The sequence below is a fragment of the Ostrea edulis genome, chromosome 9, assembly GCF_947568905.1.
Source record: "Ostrea edulis chromosome 9, xbOstEdul1.1, whole genome shotgun sequence".
Classification (NCBI taxonomy): Eukaryota; Metazoa; Mollusca; class Bivalvia; order Ostreida; family Ostreidae; genus Ostrea; species Ostrea edulis.
Genome location: NC_079172.1, coordinates 29732914 through 29749508, shown reverse-complemented (window position 1 = coordinate 29749508; position 16595 = coordinate 29732914). Strand labels below are relative to the sequence as shown.

Sequence of the window (16595 nt, the reverse complement as noted above, 5' to 3'; positions counted from 1 at the left end):
AAATTATTAACAGGCGATGTCAGGCACCATGGCTAAAAAAGACCCTCCTAACAAATATATGTAGAGCCAATTTCTCTCTGAATGAGGTCAAATGCGTAAAAAAAATGTGGTGACCCATGCTGCGGGACGTGCAAACACATAGAAGAAGATAATTCCATATCTTTAAATCCAGGAAAATATTGAAAGTCAATGTCATCATGAACTGCAAATTTGAAAGTCTTATTTATTGTGCCATTTGCCTTAATGCGCAAGTGGGGATGCATAAACAACAAATTAAAGATCCTAGTGTGCTGAACACCCCATGTAGTGGACATTTTGAGGAATTGGGGGTGGTAAATTTAAAAGTGTTTCTGTTCTTTAAAATGTGGACTGAAAATGAAATAACTCGCAATGCCAAAGAGGACTATTTCATAGAACTTTTTAATCCATGCCTTAATAGAAAATAATTATTTGTACAAATGAACTACTGTAACAATTTAATTAGCATATTAAATATATTTACATAATATGTGGGAATTATAGACAATATCAAATGCTATCGTTTAACGTTATAACAATGTCATAAAGGACTCGTTTAATTCACATCATAACAAAGATGTTGCTAAACAATTTTTGTATATTTGAACTGCTTGATGAACCATGTAGACATGGAAAAAGTGCTAGCAATATATATGGCAGTAGAGAAGATTTTCTATTATTTAATACATTTTCACCATATGGCCACATTGGCCCACCCCTAGGGCTCGAACCCTGCACCAGGAGCCGTGAATTTCACAATTTAGGTAGAGGGATTCATGTACATCATAATCATGCATTTAGTAGTTCTCAAATATATATGGGAGTAGAGAAGAAGATTTTCTAAGATTTAATTTCACTAAATAGCCCTGAACCCCTGACCCAGAAGCAAAGAATTTCACAATTCAGGTAGAGAGCGTCATGGACATTATAACCATGGATTTGTGTTTTTTCAAATATATATCTCAGTAGAGAAGATTTTCTAAGATCTAATGCATTTTTACTATATGGCCATATTGACCCCACCCTAAGAGCTGAAGCCCTGACTCAGGGGCCATGAATTTCACAGTTTAGGCAAAGGGCTTCATGGATATCATAACCATGCATTTACCAGTAGTTTTCCTAAAATATCATATGGGAATAGAGAAGATTTTCTAGTACTTAAAACATGTTCACTATATGGTCATATTGGCCCCTCCCTAGAGCCTGAACCCCTGACCAAAGGGCCATGAATTTCACAATTTTAGTAGAGGGTTTCATTGACATCAGAATCATGCATTTAGTTTTTCTCCCACATGGGGGAATAGAGATCACAATATTTTGAAAATTTGGCCTTTATTTGCATATTTTGCCCCATCCTAGAGGCCCCAGGGGAGGTATTGTTATAAATTTCAAAATTTATATTTCTCTTATCCTAGAGATGCTTCAAACCAACAAGAGGCCCACAGGCCTATCGGTCACCTGAATACTAGTGAAAAAGTATCACTATTTCCATGGGCTATGAAATCTAGAAAAAATTTCCTGTTCTAAATATCTAAGCTAAATTCTAATGTTCAGCAACAGTATAAAACAAGATGTGTTCTTAAAACTTACTGCCCTCAAAAGTGCATACACTGATGAAAGGCTTAGAATAATAGGTGTATTAACATTAAAACATCAAAAGATATAACTAATTTGGACTCATCCTAAAGTCATAACCCTGGGTTGTGAAATTCACCATTTTTTGTACATCCTTTTCTGCTATTCTTAAGTACGCATTTAGATTTTATACAGTATCAGCAAACTTACACATAAATACTATATACAGTGGAGCCTCGGTAATCCGGACGCCATTAATCCGGACGCTTCACCTTCCAGACGATTTTTCTAGGGAACGGAATTTTTATACATTATTTTGCATCATTAATCCGGAAATTCGGGTTCCGGATCCGGACGGTCACTTTTTACTACAAAACGTTATAATGCAATGAAAATTGTACCGTTAATCCAGACGGTAATTTTGTTTAGGGAAGGTCTGTGTCGGACAGTTTTAGCAAGGCGTAAATTATAAAGATAGGTGGTGTACGTGTGATGATAAGTCCGTTAGATAGCACGTGCCAATCGAGACATTGTATTGCCAATTTTCGCACATAAGATCTTTATTGCGTGTAGTGTTGAATTTTGTAAATAAATCTGTAGCATATCATTTAATAGTCTTGATCAATACCATAATAGTATTAATAAATTAAACATCATGCCGTAATGATATTTTTTTAACTGCTACAAATATCAGTTGTACTGATTCGTAAATTGATATCGGCTTATTCAAATCTAAAGAGTGTAGATTATACTTCTAGATTCTGGATTTTATACTGTTAATTGGCGTGAAATATACATGTATGTTCATGCACATGTATATGTAGTAAGTTTTTAATGTTTAGAATGTCATGCATGTAGAATGTACCTGTGTACGATTGATTCTTGTTACGATGTTGTAGAGCTTTATTGCTTTCGAATTTTTAAACTCTGGGTAGAAGTGAGAAAATTACCATTTTAAGGAAAATGACAATTAAATTCTGTATGTACCTGTAATGTTAGTTTCACCCGAGTTTTGTTCCGTTATTATCGCATCATGAAAATAATAGGTGCGCTTGACTAGATCAAAGCAGTAGTAGGTCTTGATATTACGAGCTTAAATGATTTTGTTCTCCCGATATTGTCTTGGATAATTATAGAATAAGAAATATAAACTCTGGCAGATTGAATTTTGGTTAAAGATTGTTGTCAACTGACATGATAATCACGAAATTCTTATATCAACTTTGGACGATGAAGATTGTTTTAACAGACCGCCGAACCCGTGAATCGTGACAGGTGGAAATGTTTGAAGTGTAAATGATTATGTTAGTTACTAATGATTTAATTACTTATAGTTACATAAAGTGCTTCATTATTTGTTTTAGTGCATACGGTACACAGTTTTGTATATTTATTTGTAGGGATCATATGTATGTACAATGTAAGCACAGGAAAATACACTGAACACGTACATTAAATTTGAGTGCTTTGAAATACATGTAAATAATAACATTATCATAATTTATTTACTAATGCAAATGGTTAAATCCAATGATAGAATGTCTTTAATTCACTATGCATCAATAAAGTAGGCACATATCGGTTACTTGTGCAAGGCTAGAAAATATGCGATTCAATTATCCGGACACTTCATTTATCCAGACGATTTTGCTAGGAACCAAAGAATCCGGATTAACGAGGCTCCAATGTACTAAGTTTGGCCCCACCCTGGGGTCAAAACCCTTACTCTGGGGAAAATGAAATTCACAATTTTGGTAAAAGACTACCTGCTCTATCCATTTAGTTCAAATTTAGTATCAAAATGTTATTTAAGTGTTTTACACATAAACACTATATACCAAGTTTGGCCCTGCCCTGGGGTCAGAACCCCTACCCCGGGGACCATGAAATTTACAATTTTGGTAGAGGCTTTCCTGCTCTACATTACTATGTATTTAGTTTTTCTTACATGTGTGTGGTTCTTGAGAAGAAGATTTTTGAAATTTTGTCATTTTTGGGCAGTTTTTGCCCTTCCCCTAAGGCCCCAGGGGTGCTGGAATCCTGAAATTTACAATTTATGTTCCCCTTGTTCCAAAGATGTTTCATACCAAATTTGAAAAGAATTGGACAGATAGTTATCAAGAAGAAGTTAAAAATGTTAATTGTTCACACACTTAATAACTGACCATTTTGGCCCCACTCTGATACCAAAACCCCATCCCCTAGAATAATAAAATTTACAATTTTGGTAAAGGACTACCTCTTCTTTCTAAATATCTATTTACTTTCAATTTAGTATCAATAGCATTAAAGAAGATGTAATTTAAGTGTTTCACCCATAAACACTATATAACAAGATTTGCCCCGCCCTGGGGTCAGAACCCTACCCCGGGGATCATGAAATTTACAATTTTGGTAGAGGCTTTCCTGGTCTACATCACTATGCATTTAGTTTTTCTTACATGTGTGTGATTCTTGAGAAGAAGATTTTTGAAAATTGGTCAATTTTGGGCAGTTTTTGCCACACTCCTTGGGCCCCAGGGGAGCTGGAGTCCTGAAATTTACAATTTATGTCCCCCTTGTCCCAATGATGCTTCATACCAAATTGAAAAGAATTGGAATGGTAGTTATTAAGAAGAAGTTAAAAATGTTCAATTGTTAACGCAAGACGGACGAAAACCAATTGCAATAGGTCACCTGAGTTTACTCAGGTGACCTAAAAATTTCTTATCAGATAAATATGTCAACAAATATATACAAGTTAATTTGAATAAGAAAGTTTAAAGATTTATTTCCTTCAAATATATATTTAAAAACCAATTATAATCGATCATCGCATAGAAAATTTTCGATTATTCCGATCAATCGATTACCATTTTTCATCCGATTCTCAACACTAACATCAGCGATATTTGTATGTTCCTTTTAATTCTACATTGCTGGGTGGCTCAATAGGTTAACATGTTGACTGTTGATGAGTAGTTTGTGCAAGTGTGTCTAGTAGGGGTTTTAATCCCCCACCCACAGCCTGATCATTTTATACTAAAACTGCATTTTTTAACTACACAAGGTTAATTTGAAACTTTTCAATTTTGAAATATTTTTGTTCTAGTTTTCCATCCACATCAGATTCCTTTAGTGTGTTATTCCTCCTTAACACTAGATATAATAATTTTGGTCTCATTCTGGAGTCAGACCCTCTACCCCAAGGAGCATGAAATTTACAATTTTAAAAGAATTGGAATAGTAGTTATCAATCTAAGAAGTTAAAAATGTTCAATTGTTAATGCACGACGGATGACAACCAATTGGAATAGGTCACCTGAGTTAACTCAGGTGACCTAAAAATATCATTCATTGGGAGCATATAAATTATCTTTCTTACCTCTGTCATTAACTTTTGAACTTCAAATGCTCTTTTGCTCTTCATAGCAGACTTCAATAGACAATCAGCATCTGTTCAATGAACAGAAACATTCAATAGAAGATGATCACCAATACAAATACATGTATATCATTGAGGCTCTATAGTCGGGTTATGAAAGTGCAGTTAGTCCCTATGCTGTTTTAAACATGTAATTAAAGAATAAGATGCCTATCGGTCACATTGCTCACCTGAGTCACTATAGCCCTGCAGTTGTGATTTTTAATAGTTTCCAATCTTTATTCCCATAATTTTTTTTGACTCCATACTGTGACCCCAACCTAACTTGAATTTACATAACATGGGGAAGCCTCAGTACCAATATGACTAACATGACCTTGCTGTTTTGGAGAAGTCGATGTCAAAAGGCCAAACATCATGGTATGAATGAAAGGTTTATAAAAAGAATTTTGAAAGCTCTGTCTTCAATGGTTCAGGAGATAATGAATAGGTTAAGTTTTCTTAAAAGTAGGTCTAACTCCAGGGTCAAGGTAACAAGGTCAAAAACATGGTAACAAATAAAAGGTTTTGCCATAAAGAATCTATATACAAAATATGAAAGCCTTATATACATTAATTAGTTCAGGAGATATTTTAAAATAGGTTAGGTTTTCCTAAAAGTAGGTCAAACTCCCAAGGCCCAGGTCAGAAGGTTAGAAACTTTGGTGCTGAGAAAAAGTTTTGCCACAAAGGATGCATATATGAAATATGATAGCCCTATCAACTACCATTTTAAAAAAATCCAGTAAGGTTAAATTTTTGAAACTTGGGTCAAACTCAACGGTCCAATTCACAAAGTCAAAGGATATATGAAATATAAGACCTTATCATAAGGAATTTATATGCAAATTATGAAGGTCCTACCTTGATAATTCAGGAAATATAAAATAGGTTAGGTTTTCTTAAAAGTAGGTCAAACTTCAAGGGTTAATGTCACAAGGATAAAACATTTGGTACAAAAATAAGGTTTTGTCACAAAGAATGTATATGTGAAATATGAAGGCCCTATCAATCACCATTCAAAATTTATGAGCAAGGTTAAAGTTTCAGACAGACAAACAGACAGGACAAAACAATATGCCCACAACAATAGTAGCAATTAAGGTATCAAAAATCCTTGAATATACACAACCTAGGAAAATTTGCATTTGGATATGATCTAGTGTGGGCCTGCAACTCTAGAAAAGAATTTGGTTATAATTAATTTCTTGTATACTTTGATCTTCTATTGTGGTCACATCCTAACTCTGGGACCCCTGGATTGATCAAACTTGAATTTGAACTACCTGTAGATGGTTGTATTTTAATGACTAATTATGGGCCTGTTGAGAAGAATATTTTTAAAGATGTTTCCCTACATATATATATATACATATTAAAAGAAATAGAATAAACAGTACACAAAGTTAAAAATTTATATATATATCCATGCAAAAGTTTGATCCCCAATTGTGGCTCCATCCTATCCCCACGGACTGCAAATTGCACAAACTTGACTCTGCATTAACTGAGGATGCTTGCATATCAATACGACTAATTGTGGCCCTGGTGTTCTTTAGCTTCATCCATCCTGAAGAACATAAATCTACTCACCATGAAAAGATGCATTCCTAATTTTAGTATTTTCTGGTAAGGTTCTAATTTTGAATAGTCATTTCTATTTTCTTTGTATATCAGTTTTCTTGCCTCGGAAGAGTGTGGAATTTGATGGAACATGATCCTCCATTATGTAATGCATAAACTTTGGTTTATAATGGTTCAGTAATGCTGAAGAATTCCTGTTAACAAAATGGAGGCTACCTTTGGGTCAAGCACAATGAGTGTTAATGAGTGCTAATGGCAAAAAATAAGTTGGATGTAATGATCAACTTGGGAATTTTAATTCTATACATATTGAATATGCCAGACAAATATAATCAGAAAGGTTTCCTATATTTACAGCACAAATTATCTAAGTAAAATAAAATACCCTCTTTGCAGATACAGACAACAAGCAGTTTGTCTGTTGAATTGAATGGATACACGATATGTTCCACATCTTTTTCTCCAAGTATTTCTCTTTGAAACTCAGATTTTACAGCATCTTCTCCTTTGTGCACAAGATTTTGATTAGTAATTGATACAAGAAGTCTCCTCTGCTCATAATCTCTTTCAATTTCAGGTACCATGTTTCTGTAAAAAAAAAAATTACCCAGTATAGAAAAGATTTTAAAGAATTTTTCTACATACTCCTATACAAAACCTAAAACCCACCTTGTAGCCACACAGACTGTACCACAGTGGTTCATGTGATGAATATTCCTTTATAATTGTATGTAAAATTCTAAACCCCTCTTGTGGTCCCTCCAAGACCACATGCAGTGGTCAAAATGTGAACAAAATTGAATCTATACTACATGGGAATGCCTGCATGAACATCAATATGAAATATTGTACACTTGTGTTTTAAGGTATTCAATATATAACAAAAGGAGATTGAATAATTTTAAATGATTTAAATCATTGACAAGATAAATGTTTATTGCTAAATAAAGTAAAATAGTTAATTTACATGACTGGAAAATGATTAGAAGACAACCTTTTTGCACTTGAAACTTTTTTGGAAGAGAGATCTGCCCTTGATAAACATTTTTAAAAATCTAATTTTCTATAAATAGCTGTGGTAAATGATTTAAAAATTTATTTCATATCTTTATAAAGACATACTTCAAGAAACTTTTTACCAAGAGATATTGATTTATAAAATTACAATTTCTTAATAAAGCATGCTCTTCCAATAGACTTCACTGAATAATTCAAAGCGAAATAAATTAAGCAGAAATCAAAATTTTGTAAATTCCTATGGTGGGTTATATCTATTTGATAAAACTTCAAAATGATACCATGATTACAAAAATCATACCATTCATTTATTAGATATGAAATATATCTGTGATACATTGAATACCTAAAGGAATTTTCAAATACATTCCGATGTAAATTTTTTAACCACAACTGCACGAGACCTTGCCCTAGCTACCTTCTGCGATCATGGTCTAAACAAACTTGAATTATTATATGAGAAGAACTCGTAAGTTGCACAAACTTGCTTCTGATCCTTTTGTATATATTATATACAATAAAATACGTTCAAATCAAATCATTATATGAGACAGCCTCTTTGCAAGATACAGCTTTTCTAGAACAGTGGTTTTTAAGATGATTTTTCAAACACATTACCCATTTTCACTATTTCTTAATTATTCCTCTTTGAAATGGTGTGGTCCTTCATTTGTATGTAAAAGCAAGGACCATCCTTGTGCCAAGTTTGGTTGAAATCAATACCTTATTAGAGAAACATTATATTATAAATAAGTCCCCATTACTAAAAATTCTTTACCCATGATTCTTTTCTGCATTCTTTTTTTCTTTTCCAAGATCAGTCTCAGGATCTGCAATTAAAGTTTTTGAAACAAACTATAATATTGCAAATTCGTAAGATAAGATACCCTGGTAAGCTTTATTTTAAGTCAGCATGTCAATACAACAATGAAACATAAACCCCAGGGAGCTTTTAGACCAACATATAACATATTTACAAAGTAATAAGTAATAATGAGAAACAACAATCATAATTAGTCTACCATGTTTAAAAGTTTCATTTCCAAATGAGAGTAAAGTCACTTCACATTAAGAGAATCAGGCTAGAAAAAGATTTGAATTGAAAATTCCTAATTTGTGGTAGAACCACTTTACACATTGATGAAAATTGGAATGTACAACAAAAAATAACACAGACAATACATCACAGATTGACTTCGTTAACTAATGCACGAAAACATCACAAATGGCTCAGTTAAGCTAAGAGTGAAATCAATAGAAGGAATCTGGGTAGAAAAGGATTTGAATAGAATAACTAGACATCTAAAATAAACATTGCAAGTTACTATCAAGCAATATTAAAAAATCGATAAGAACAATTTTGCACATTGATGGAAAAAGGAACATACCACAGACAATACATCACAGATTGGTTTAATTAAACTAATGCATGAGAACACATCCACTAAATTAAACTAAACTCAAAACCATCAAACAAAGCAACAAAACATGTAGCATAAAACAAATAATTAAAATCAATGTAAGCACCCAGGGGTGCATGAGCCAAGTTGCATGGGTTACATTGTAAAGTCAGGAATGATGTGGCATATTTATAATTGTGAAGAACTAATTTCAGTTTTAAATTTTTCGAGTAACTGTCCAGAAACCATATTTATCTGAAGTTTTCAATCTATTTTCGGTCACTGTGACCTTGACCTTTGACCGGTCACTGTGACCTTGACCTTTGAACTATTTTCTCCAAAATCAATAGGGGTCTTCCTTACCTGGTACATAACAATATCTTTAAGTATCATTTGATTCGGATTTAAACTTTCTGAGTTATCATCCGGAAACCAAATATTTCTGAAATTTTCATTCTATATTCGGTCACTGTGACCTTGACCTTTGACCTTTTTTCTCCAAAATCAATAGGAGTCTTCCTTATCTGGTACCCAACAATATATCAAAGTTTCATTTGATTCGGATTTAAACTTTCTGAGTTATCATCCGGAAACCAAATTTTTCAGAAATTTTCATTCTATATTCGGTCCCTGTGACCTTGACCTTTGACCATTTTTCTCCAAAATCAATAGGGATCGTCCTTACCTGGTACCCAACAATATATCAAAGTTTCATTTGATTAGATTGTAAACTTTTTGAGTTATCATCCAGAAACCAATTGTTGACGCCCAACCGCCCGCCCGCCAACCTGCCCGCATCACCAAACCAATAGCCGAGTTCAACTTCGTTGCAACTCGGCTAAAAATTAATAATCCAATGACAATATAACAGGAAAGGAGAATATGTAACAGATCCAACTGTGATTTGAACTTCGCCCCCGAATCTCTAGTCAGGTGCTTTATCAACTGAGTTATAAGGCCTGCACCAACAATCGAACCCAGCTGACCGCTACAACAGAACTTTTAACTACAAACTTGGCTTCAGGGTTTTAAAAAACTGAGTAATATTAAAATTTGTACATCTGTGGTTCTCAAGAAGAATATATATAATGTATAAAAGTTCCCCTATATATATATTCATATGAAACTCTATTTACTCATATTGTGCCTAGTGATGGGCAATCGGGGGAAAAGAAATAATCGATGATCGGATTAATCGAATGCACCTTTTCAATCGATTAATAAAAAAACAATCAAATTTATGGCATTTAAATATATTAAATTTACTTTATTTTTTACCCTAACTATTAAGTTAATCACAATAAAATTATAAGATTGATCGATTGATTGATTGTATCTTGTTTAACGTCTCTCTCGAGAATTTTTCACTCATATGGAGACGTCTAAAATCATTAGAAATTTGAAGTTAATGATATCATACTTTCGATTTTGTTTTCCCTGGATAGGGATAGATCTCTAGACTTTAGTTGTTGTTCTTATGGGTCGGGTTAGAAAAGAGCATAATTACCCCTTGCTTGTTGTAAGAGACAAAATCCGATGCCCCATGTCAAAGCAGGTGTGGCACAATAAAGATCCCTCTCTGCTCAAAGACTGTAAGCGCTGAGCATAAGCCTAAATTTTGCAGACCTTCACCGGCAATGGTGATGTCTCCATATGAGTGAAAGATTGTCAAGAGGGACGTTAAAATAATATTCATCTTATCGGATGATTCAGCTTCATCAGCCATTTTGATTTTAGTTAAGTCGCGGCAGGAATATTCGTATTGTTAAAAAAAAATACCGACGTGGGCGATTTTCGAAATGACAATCATTCACATCATTTCAGTTATAGCAACCAACAATCGAAAGTCGGTGATAATCAGTACATCACTAATTGTGTTCCACCTATTTATGTACTTTTGACCTTGCTCTATAGGGTAACAAGTTTGTTTTCCTATGTAGAACTGTTAACCCCAAATGTGGTCCCATCCTCTTTTGAACAAATTAATATCGAATTCAATATGTAAAGAAACTCATGAATAGTTAGGCTTTCTTGCTATCGTACAATGTAGTTCATAAAAAAATGTTTTAGACACTCAATTCCATTACATTTAAAAAAATGAAAAAGATCCCATGATGGCTCTTCATTTGAAAAAACAAATGAATTTCCTTCATTGAAGAAACTTTTGGGGTAAGTTTAGTCCAAAATGGCTGAGAAGTTAAAAGCAAAAGGACAAGACCATGTTTAACTATCTTGACTCTGTGGTATCTTAAAAAATAAAGTACAATGAATTGAAATAAAATTGTTTTCATTTCATAATATAAGCTTGATACCATTGCAAAAAGCCAAGACTTGGCTGCCAAAATATCAACTTGTGGAATTCAATACAAGACAAAACCAGTATCAGTCTGGTTTTCTGCAAAACTCTCCACTTTTTTCAACTTTCGACATATTTTTCATATGAAGTGAAACCTCCAATCCAGTAAGTGATTGTATAGTCTATATAAATCTATCAATACTTAGAGAATATTACATGCTAAAATCCATAATATGTCATATAAGCCCGAGTGGCCCAATATCAGCCTGAGTGTTGATATGGGGCCCCGAGGGCTGATATGACACGATATGGATTTTGGCGTGTAATATTCTACAGTATCATATACTGCACTTTTTCTTGCTTACATATTTCATAATGGTATAGTATTTCTGATGGTGTTTTTCTTTGTTTTTTATTTGATACAGAGTCTGAAAACTGATTTTATAGAATAATATTCTTGTTATCACACAGGTAAATTTTTTTGCATTTTAAAGTAACATCAAGGAATATTTGATATATTACTTTTCTAAAGTAAAAACCTTGATACTATAATATACTCTGGTAAAAACTTTGGTAAATTGATTAACTATGGTAAAACTAATATATCAATAATAATTATAAACTATGGTGGAGATTTTTAGATACAGTAAAAGCACTGATACCTAGATTTACCATGGTAAAAACTTTCGATACACTGATTATTACAAGCGAATACATAATTTCCGGATTGATATGCATTTTTGCATGCCAGTCTGATGTGTGATTTTGGACAAGTCGTTGATATTGGCAATTGTGATGTCATCCGTATTGTGCAGTGCAGAATCGGCATAATAGTTACCAAGTAGTCAGTATATGATAAATATAAATATTGCATTAGAGATTTTTTTGGGATTGGAAGGTGTGCCATTGATGAAAATCAAATCTGAACTAAATTGAGGGCAATCCAGAATTAGTGTCACATTGTTATATCAGCAGCTTTTGTGACAGCCTATTTTGGCATTATATCGAAGGTAGCATTATAAAAAGTTTGATCCTTTTAGTTCATCAATTTGAAACAAGAGGTACTGTGAGCTGTGAGCAATGCTCACTAAGAATACCCCCCGCTTACCCCAATCTCCCAAAGGGTGTTGTTAATAGGTATAAATTACCTCTTTCCTGAGTGTAAAAATATGGTATGCCTTTGTAGAAGAGAATGGAAGATATAGTCCGAACACAAATCCATGGCATAAACCTATAATTTTGACTTTGAGATCAAAGGTCAAGATCATAAAGAGGTCATGAATGTACATGACACAGTCTCATGGTGATACACCAATGTCTTATGGTATGACTATGTCAAAACCCTATAATCAATTTTGACCTTGAGGTCAAAGTTCAAAGTCATATAGAGGTCATGAAGGTACTCGACACATTGTCTCATGGTGATACACTCATGCGTCAAATATGGTATGCCTATGTCAAAGAACAAAGAAGTCATGGCCCTGACACGGATCCATTGTAAAAACCTTTAATTTTGACCTTGAGGTCAAGGTCATATGGAGGTCATGAAGGTACATGACACATCGTCTTATGGTGATACACTCATGTGTCAAATATGGTATGCCTATGTCAAAGAACATAGGGTATAAAAAATATGGTTGATCAATTAACAAATAATTGTTCTTTTATGTCATCCACATATGACTAGATATGTAAATGCATGAAATTGTTTTGCTTTAGTTTTTAAAACTTTTTTAAATGGCGAGATGTTATACACTTGTACATTTGTGAAACATATAAGTATATGTACAACCATTTCATTTGTGTCATGGTAGGTTCTACGATGACTGAATATATTGAACGGTTGACAAACACTTGTAATGGCCCCAACTTTTTTCTGGAACACAAACATATGACGTCACACACATCACTACACACAAAGGTCACATTATTTACAGCAGTTGATAGTAGTTTCATTTCTCTGTTGTTTACACAAGGGAAACATTCTACTGGACAATTTCAGAGCCAATTTTTAAAGGATTATATTGTTGCAATTACCTTGATACTTACCCGATTTCATGACACATGCTAAATTTAGATTCATCGGACAGATTAATACATGCACAAATATATTATGGCTTCCGATCCCTGCCCTGTTATCGAGGGATATATAAAGGTAATTTGACCTTTTGTACCTGAAGATGGATGGTGATAGGAGAGTTTGGAGTCATATCAGATTTTTAGGGTATGGTTATCATTTTGATGGTTGTATGTAGAGGTGGCAATATATCAAGGTGACAATCTATATATTTTTGTGACAGTTGATTTCATATTTGATATACTTGTGAGGAATTTGTCATTTTCATGCAGAATACACCTCATTTTTGATATGTGATGTTTTTTCCAAGTTTGTGCATGAATACATTCTAGTTTTAATGTGTAAAGAAACAAATCACTACCACATGATGATGGTAAAATTGATCACAGCAAAAACAAGACAAGATGTAGGACAGAGCACAACATGTATACTTCCGCTGAATCAAATATGACGGATTCCCTAAGTTCTACACTGGCATAAATACAGACGAGAATAGAGCAGAATGTGATCCTACATATCTCACATACAGAATTTGTTAATATTGTAGACAAAAATTGTTAAATGGATATTGTGGAATTATGTAAATTCAATTCAATTTACCAGAGGTCAAGTCTGCATTTTCCTCCTGACTCCAAATTTTTGTTTTTCCAAGTTGCAGTGGTGCACTCTTTTCTCTAACTGATTCAGTCTAAAACGATAGGAAATTTATTATAGTAATATCTCATTTAGTAACCTAAATATTCACAAACAAGTTGTGGTCTTTCCACCTTCTTAGAGTTTGAACAAGAGGCCCACAGGCCTTTTCAGTCACCTGAGTATTGATTAAAAGTATCACTATAGCTCCAAAGGCTAAGAAATCTAGAAAAAAAATTCTTGTTCTGAACATAGTTGCCAAATCACTTGATTTTATTGGGTACACCCAATTTTTTGACCCTTAACCTGATTATTTTTCATTACCCCGAGTGAATCATTATTAACCATTCACCCGATTTCCGAGTTTGATTTTGTAAATTAGTTCGTGTGTGTTATTTCCAGTTTGCAACACAAACTTAGATTTACCTGAACAATGCTGATGGCCATGTACATTAAAGTTAAGTGATCAAAGCAGGTGTTAACAATTATCTGTGAGTTGTTTTGACAAATTGGGGTTTGAAGTCATTATGTAAAATGGCTTTCCCAGGAAAAGATCCTTATGAGGGTCAGCAGACACACCAACAAATAGAAAAGGATACTTATGTACCTACCAACAAATCTGTAAAAACGACTTCATGAGTAAACAAGATGTGTTTGTGAAACACAAATGCCCCCAATAATGGCCAATCCAAATATGGCCAAGGTCACAACGACAAATATCTTGGTCAAATGCCAAGGTCAAAAGGTTTAGTACCAACAGAAAGTCTTATCACGTTCTAAAATATGGATTATCTAACTTCTTTAGTTCAAAAGTTCTATAAAAGGCCTATCAGGTAGCATTTACTGTTAAAAGGTTATTTACAAGGTTAAAGTTTTTTTTTTTTAAAAGTAGGTCAAACAAGGTCAACATTACAAGGTCAACAATTTTGATACCCACAGAAAGGTCTTGTCACAAGGAATACTCATGGGAAATATCAAACCTTTAGCACTCACTGTTCAAAAGTCATTAATTAGTAAGGTTAATTTTTTTTTAAAAGTAGGTCAAACTCCAAGGTCAAGGGTAAAAAATTTTTGGCACCCATGGAAAGGTCTCATCACAAGAAACACTCATGTGAAATATCAAAGCTCATGCAGTTACTGTTCAAAAGTTAATAGCAAGGTTAAAGTTTTCAAAAAGTAGGTCAAACCCCAAGGTCACAGGGTCAAAATATGTTGGTACCCACCCAAAAGGTCTTGTCACAAGGAATACTCATGTGAAATATCAAAGCTCTAGCACTTACTGTTCAAAAGTTATTAGCAAGATTAAAGTTTTAGACAGAATGACAGAATTACAGACAGGACAAAAACAATATGCCACTGTCAATTGCAATGCTTCTCTTCAATAAAATAGTACACAAAACACACATTTCTGTTGTAAATATTTTTGAAATATAAACACTTAAAACACATGTAATCCTAATAATTATGTTGTGAATGCTGTTATCCATTATGACAAGATTTTTTGCTTTCTAAAGAGGGTCATGACCCTCTGTTTACATGCTGGAGGTTGGCAACTATGGTTCTGATTATCTTTGTTAAATTCTAATATAATTTGTTTTTGTTAAACACAAATGTCTCCCCAGCTCCCCAAATTGAAAGTGCTCCAATTACAACACCCCTCCCCTTAATGTACTGCATGGTATGGAGGAGAAAGCATGAGCAGGAACAAAGACATTATGAATTGCACTTTGTGCATTGAGAAAAAAGATGGTAAAAGAGATTTAACATTAATGTGACCAATGGCATTGTTATATATGATACAAAATTAATGACTGTTATGCTGAAGTACCAGAAGGAAAGTGAACATACCCTTGGACATGAAAAAAGCTATAAGACACTCCTCTTTGATCCACTGTTAAAAATTGTAGAAATATATTAGATCCCTGGTCAGAACAATGTGAACATTATGGAATGATAATGAAGCATTGTTCAATATTTCAAGACCATATAGGAGAAGTGTTCAAAAGCTATTTTACATCCTCCACCCCTTTTATATCCACTTTGTAGCTTTATGGATGACTATTGGACCCTTCTGTCAGGACAATATGCACATCTGCAAATGGCAATGAAGCATTGTACAAAGTTTGAATTAAGTGTATCTGATAAGGTATATAGGATGAGAAGTGTTCACGAACTATTTCACATCCTCCACCCCTCTTATATCCACTATGACTTTAAGGAAAATTATTTGATCCTCCTGTCCCAACAATGGCACATCTACAAATGAAAATGAAACATTGTACGAAGTTTCAAGTCTATCTGATAAGCCATATAGGAAGAGAAGTGTTCACAAGCTATTTTACATCTTCCACCCCTCTTAGATCCACTATAACTTCAAGGAAAATAATTGGATCCTTACATTCCGACAATATGCACATCTACAAATGGCAATGAAGCAGCGTACAAAGTTTCAAGTCTATCCAATAGGCCATACCGGAGAAGTCTTCACAGATGGACAGACAAAAAGTACAAAAACAATATATCTCTACCAGGAAGAGAGAAGACATGAATATTGAACAACAGTAAGATGAAGATAACGAACAGTGATCAATC

The 16595-nt window shown here is 33.7% G+C and overlaps 1 protein-coding gene across 1 annotated transcript in view; it reads right to left on the bottom strand.

Annotated features, from left to right (window-relative positions):
• Positions 1 to 16595, bottom strand: part of LOC125658961 (uncharacterized) — a 105764-nt gene that overhangs the window by 22295 nt on the left and 66874 nt on the right. Inside the window, exons 13-16 of the mRNA XM_056150133.1 lie at positions 13971 to 14058; positions 8376 to 8427; positions 6966 to 7168; positions 4958 to 5028 (exon numbers count right to left, since the gene is read on the bottom strand). Of these exons, the coding sequence (XP_056006108.1) occupies positions 4958 to 5028; positions 6966 to 7168; positions 8376 to 8427; positions 13971 to 14058 (414 nt within the window). The remainder of the gene's footprint in view (positions 1 to 4957; positions 5029 to 6965; positions 7169 to 8375; positions 8428 to 13970; positions 14059 to 16595) is intronic.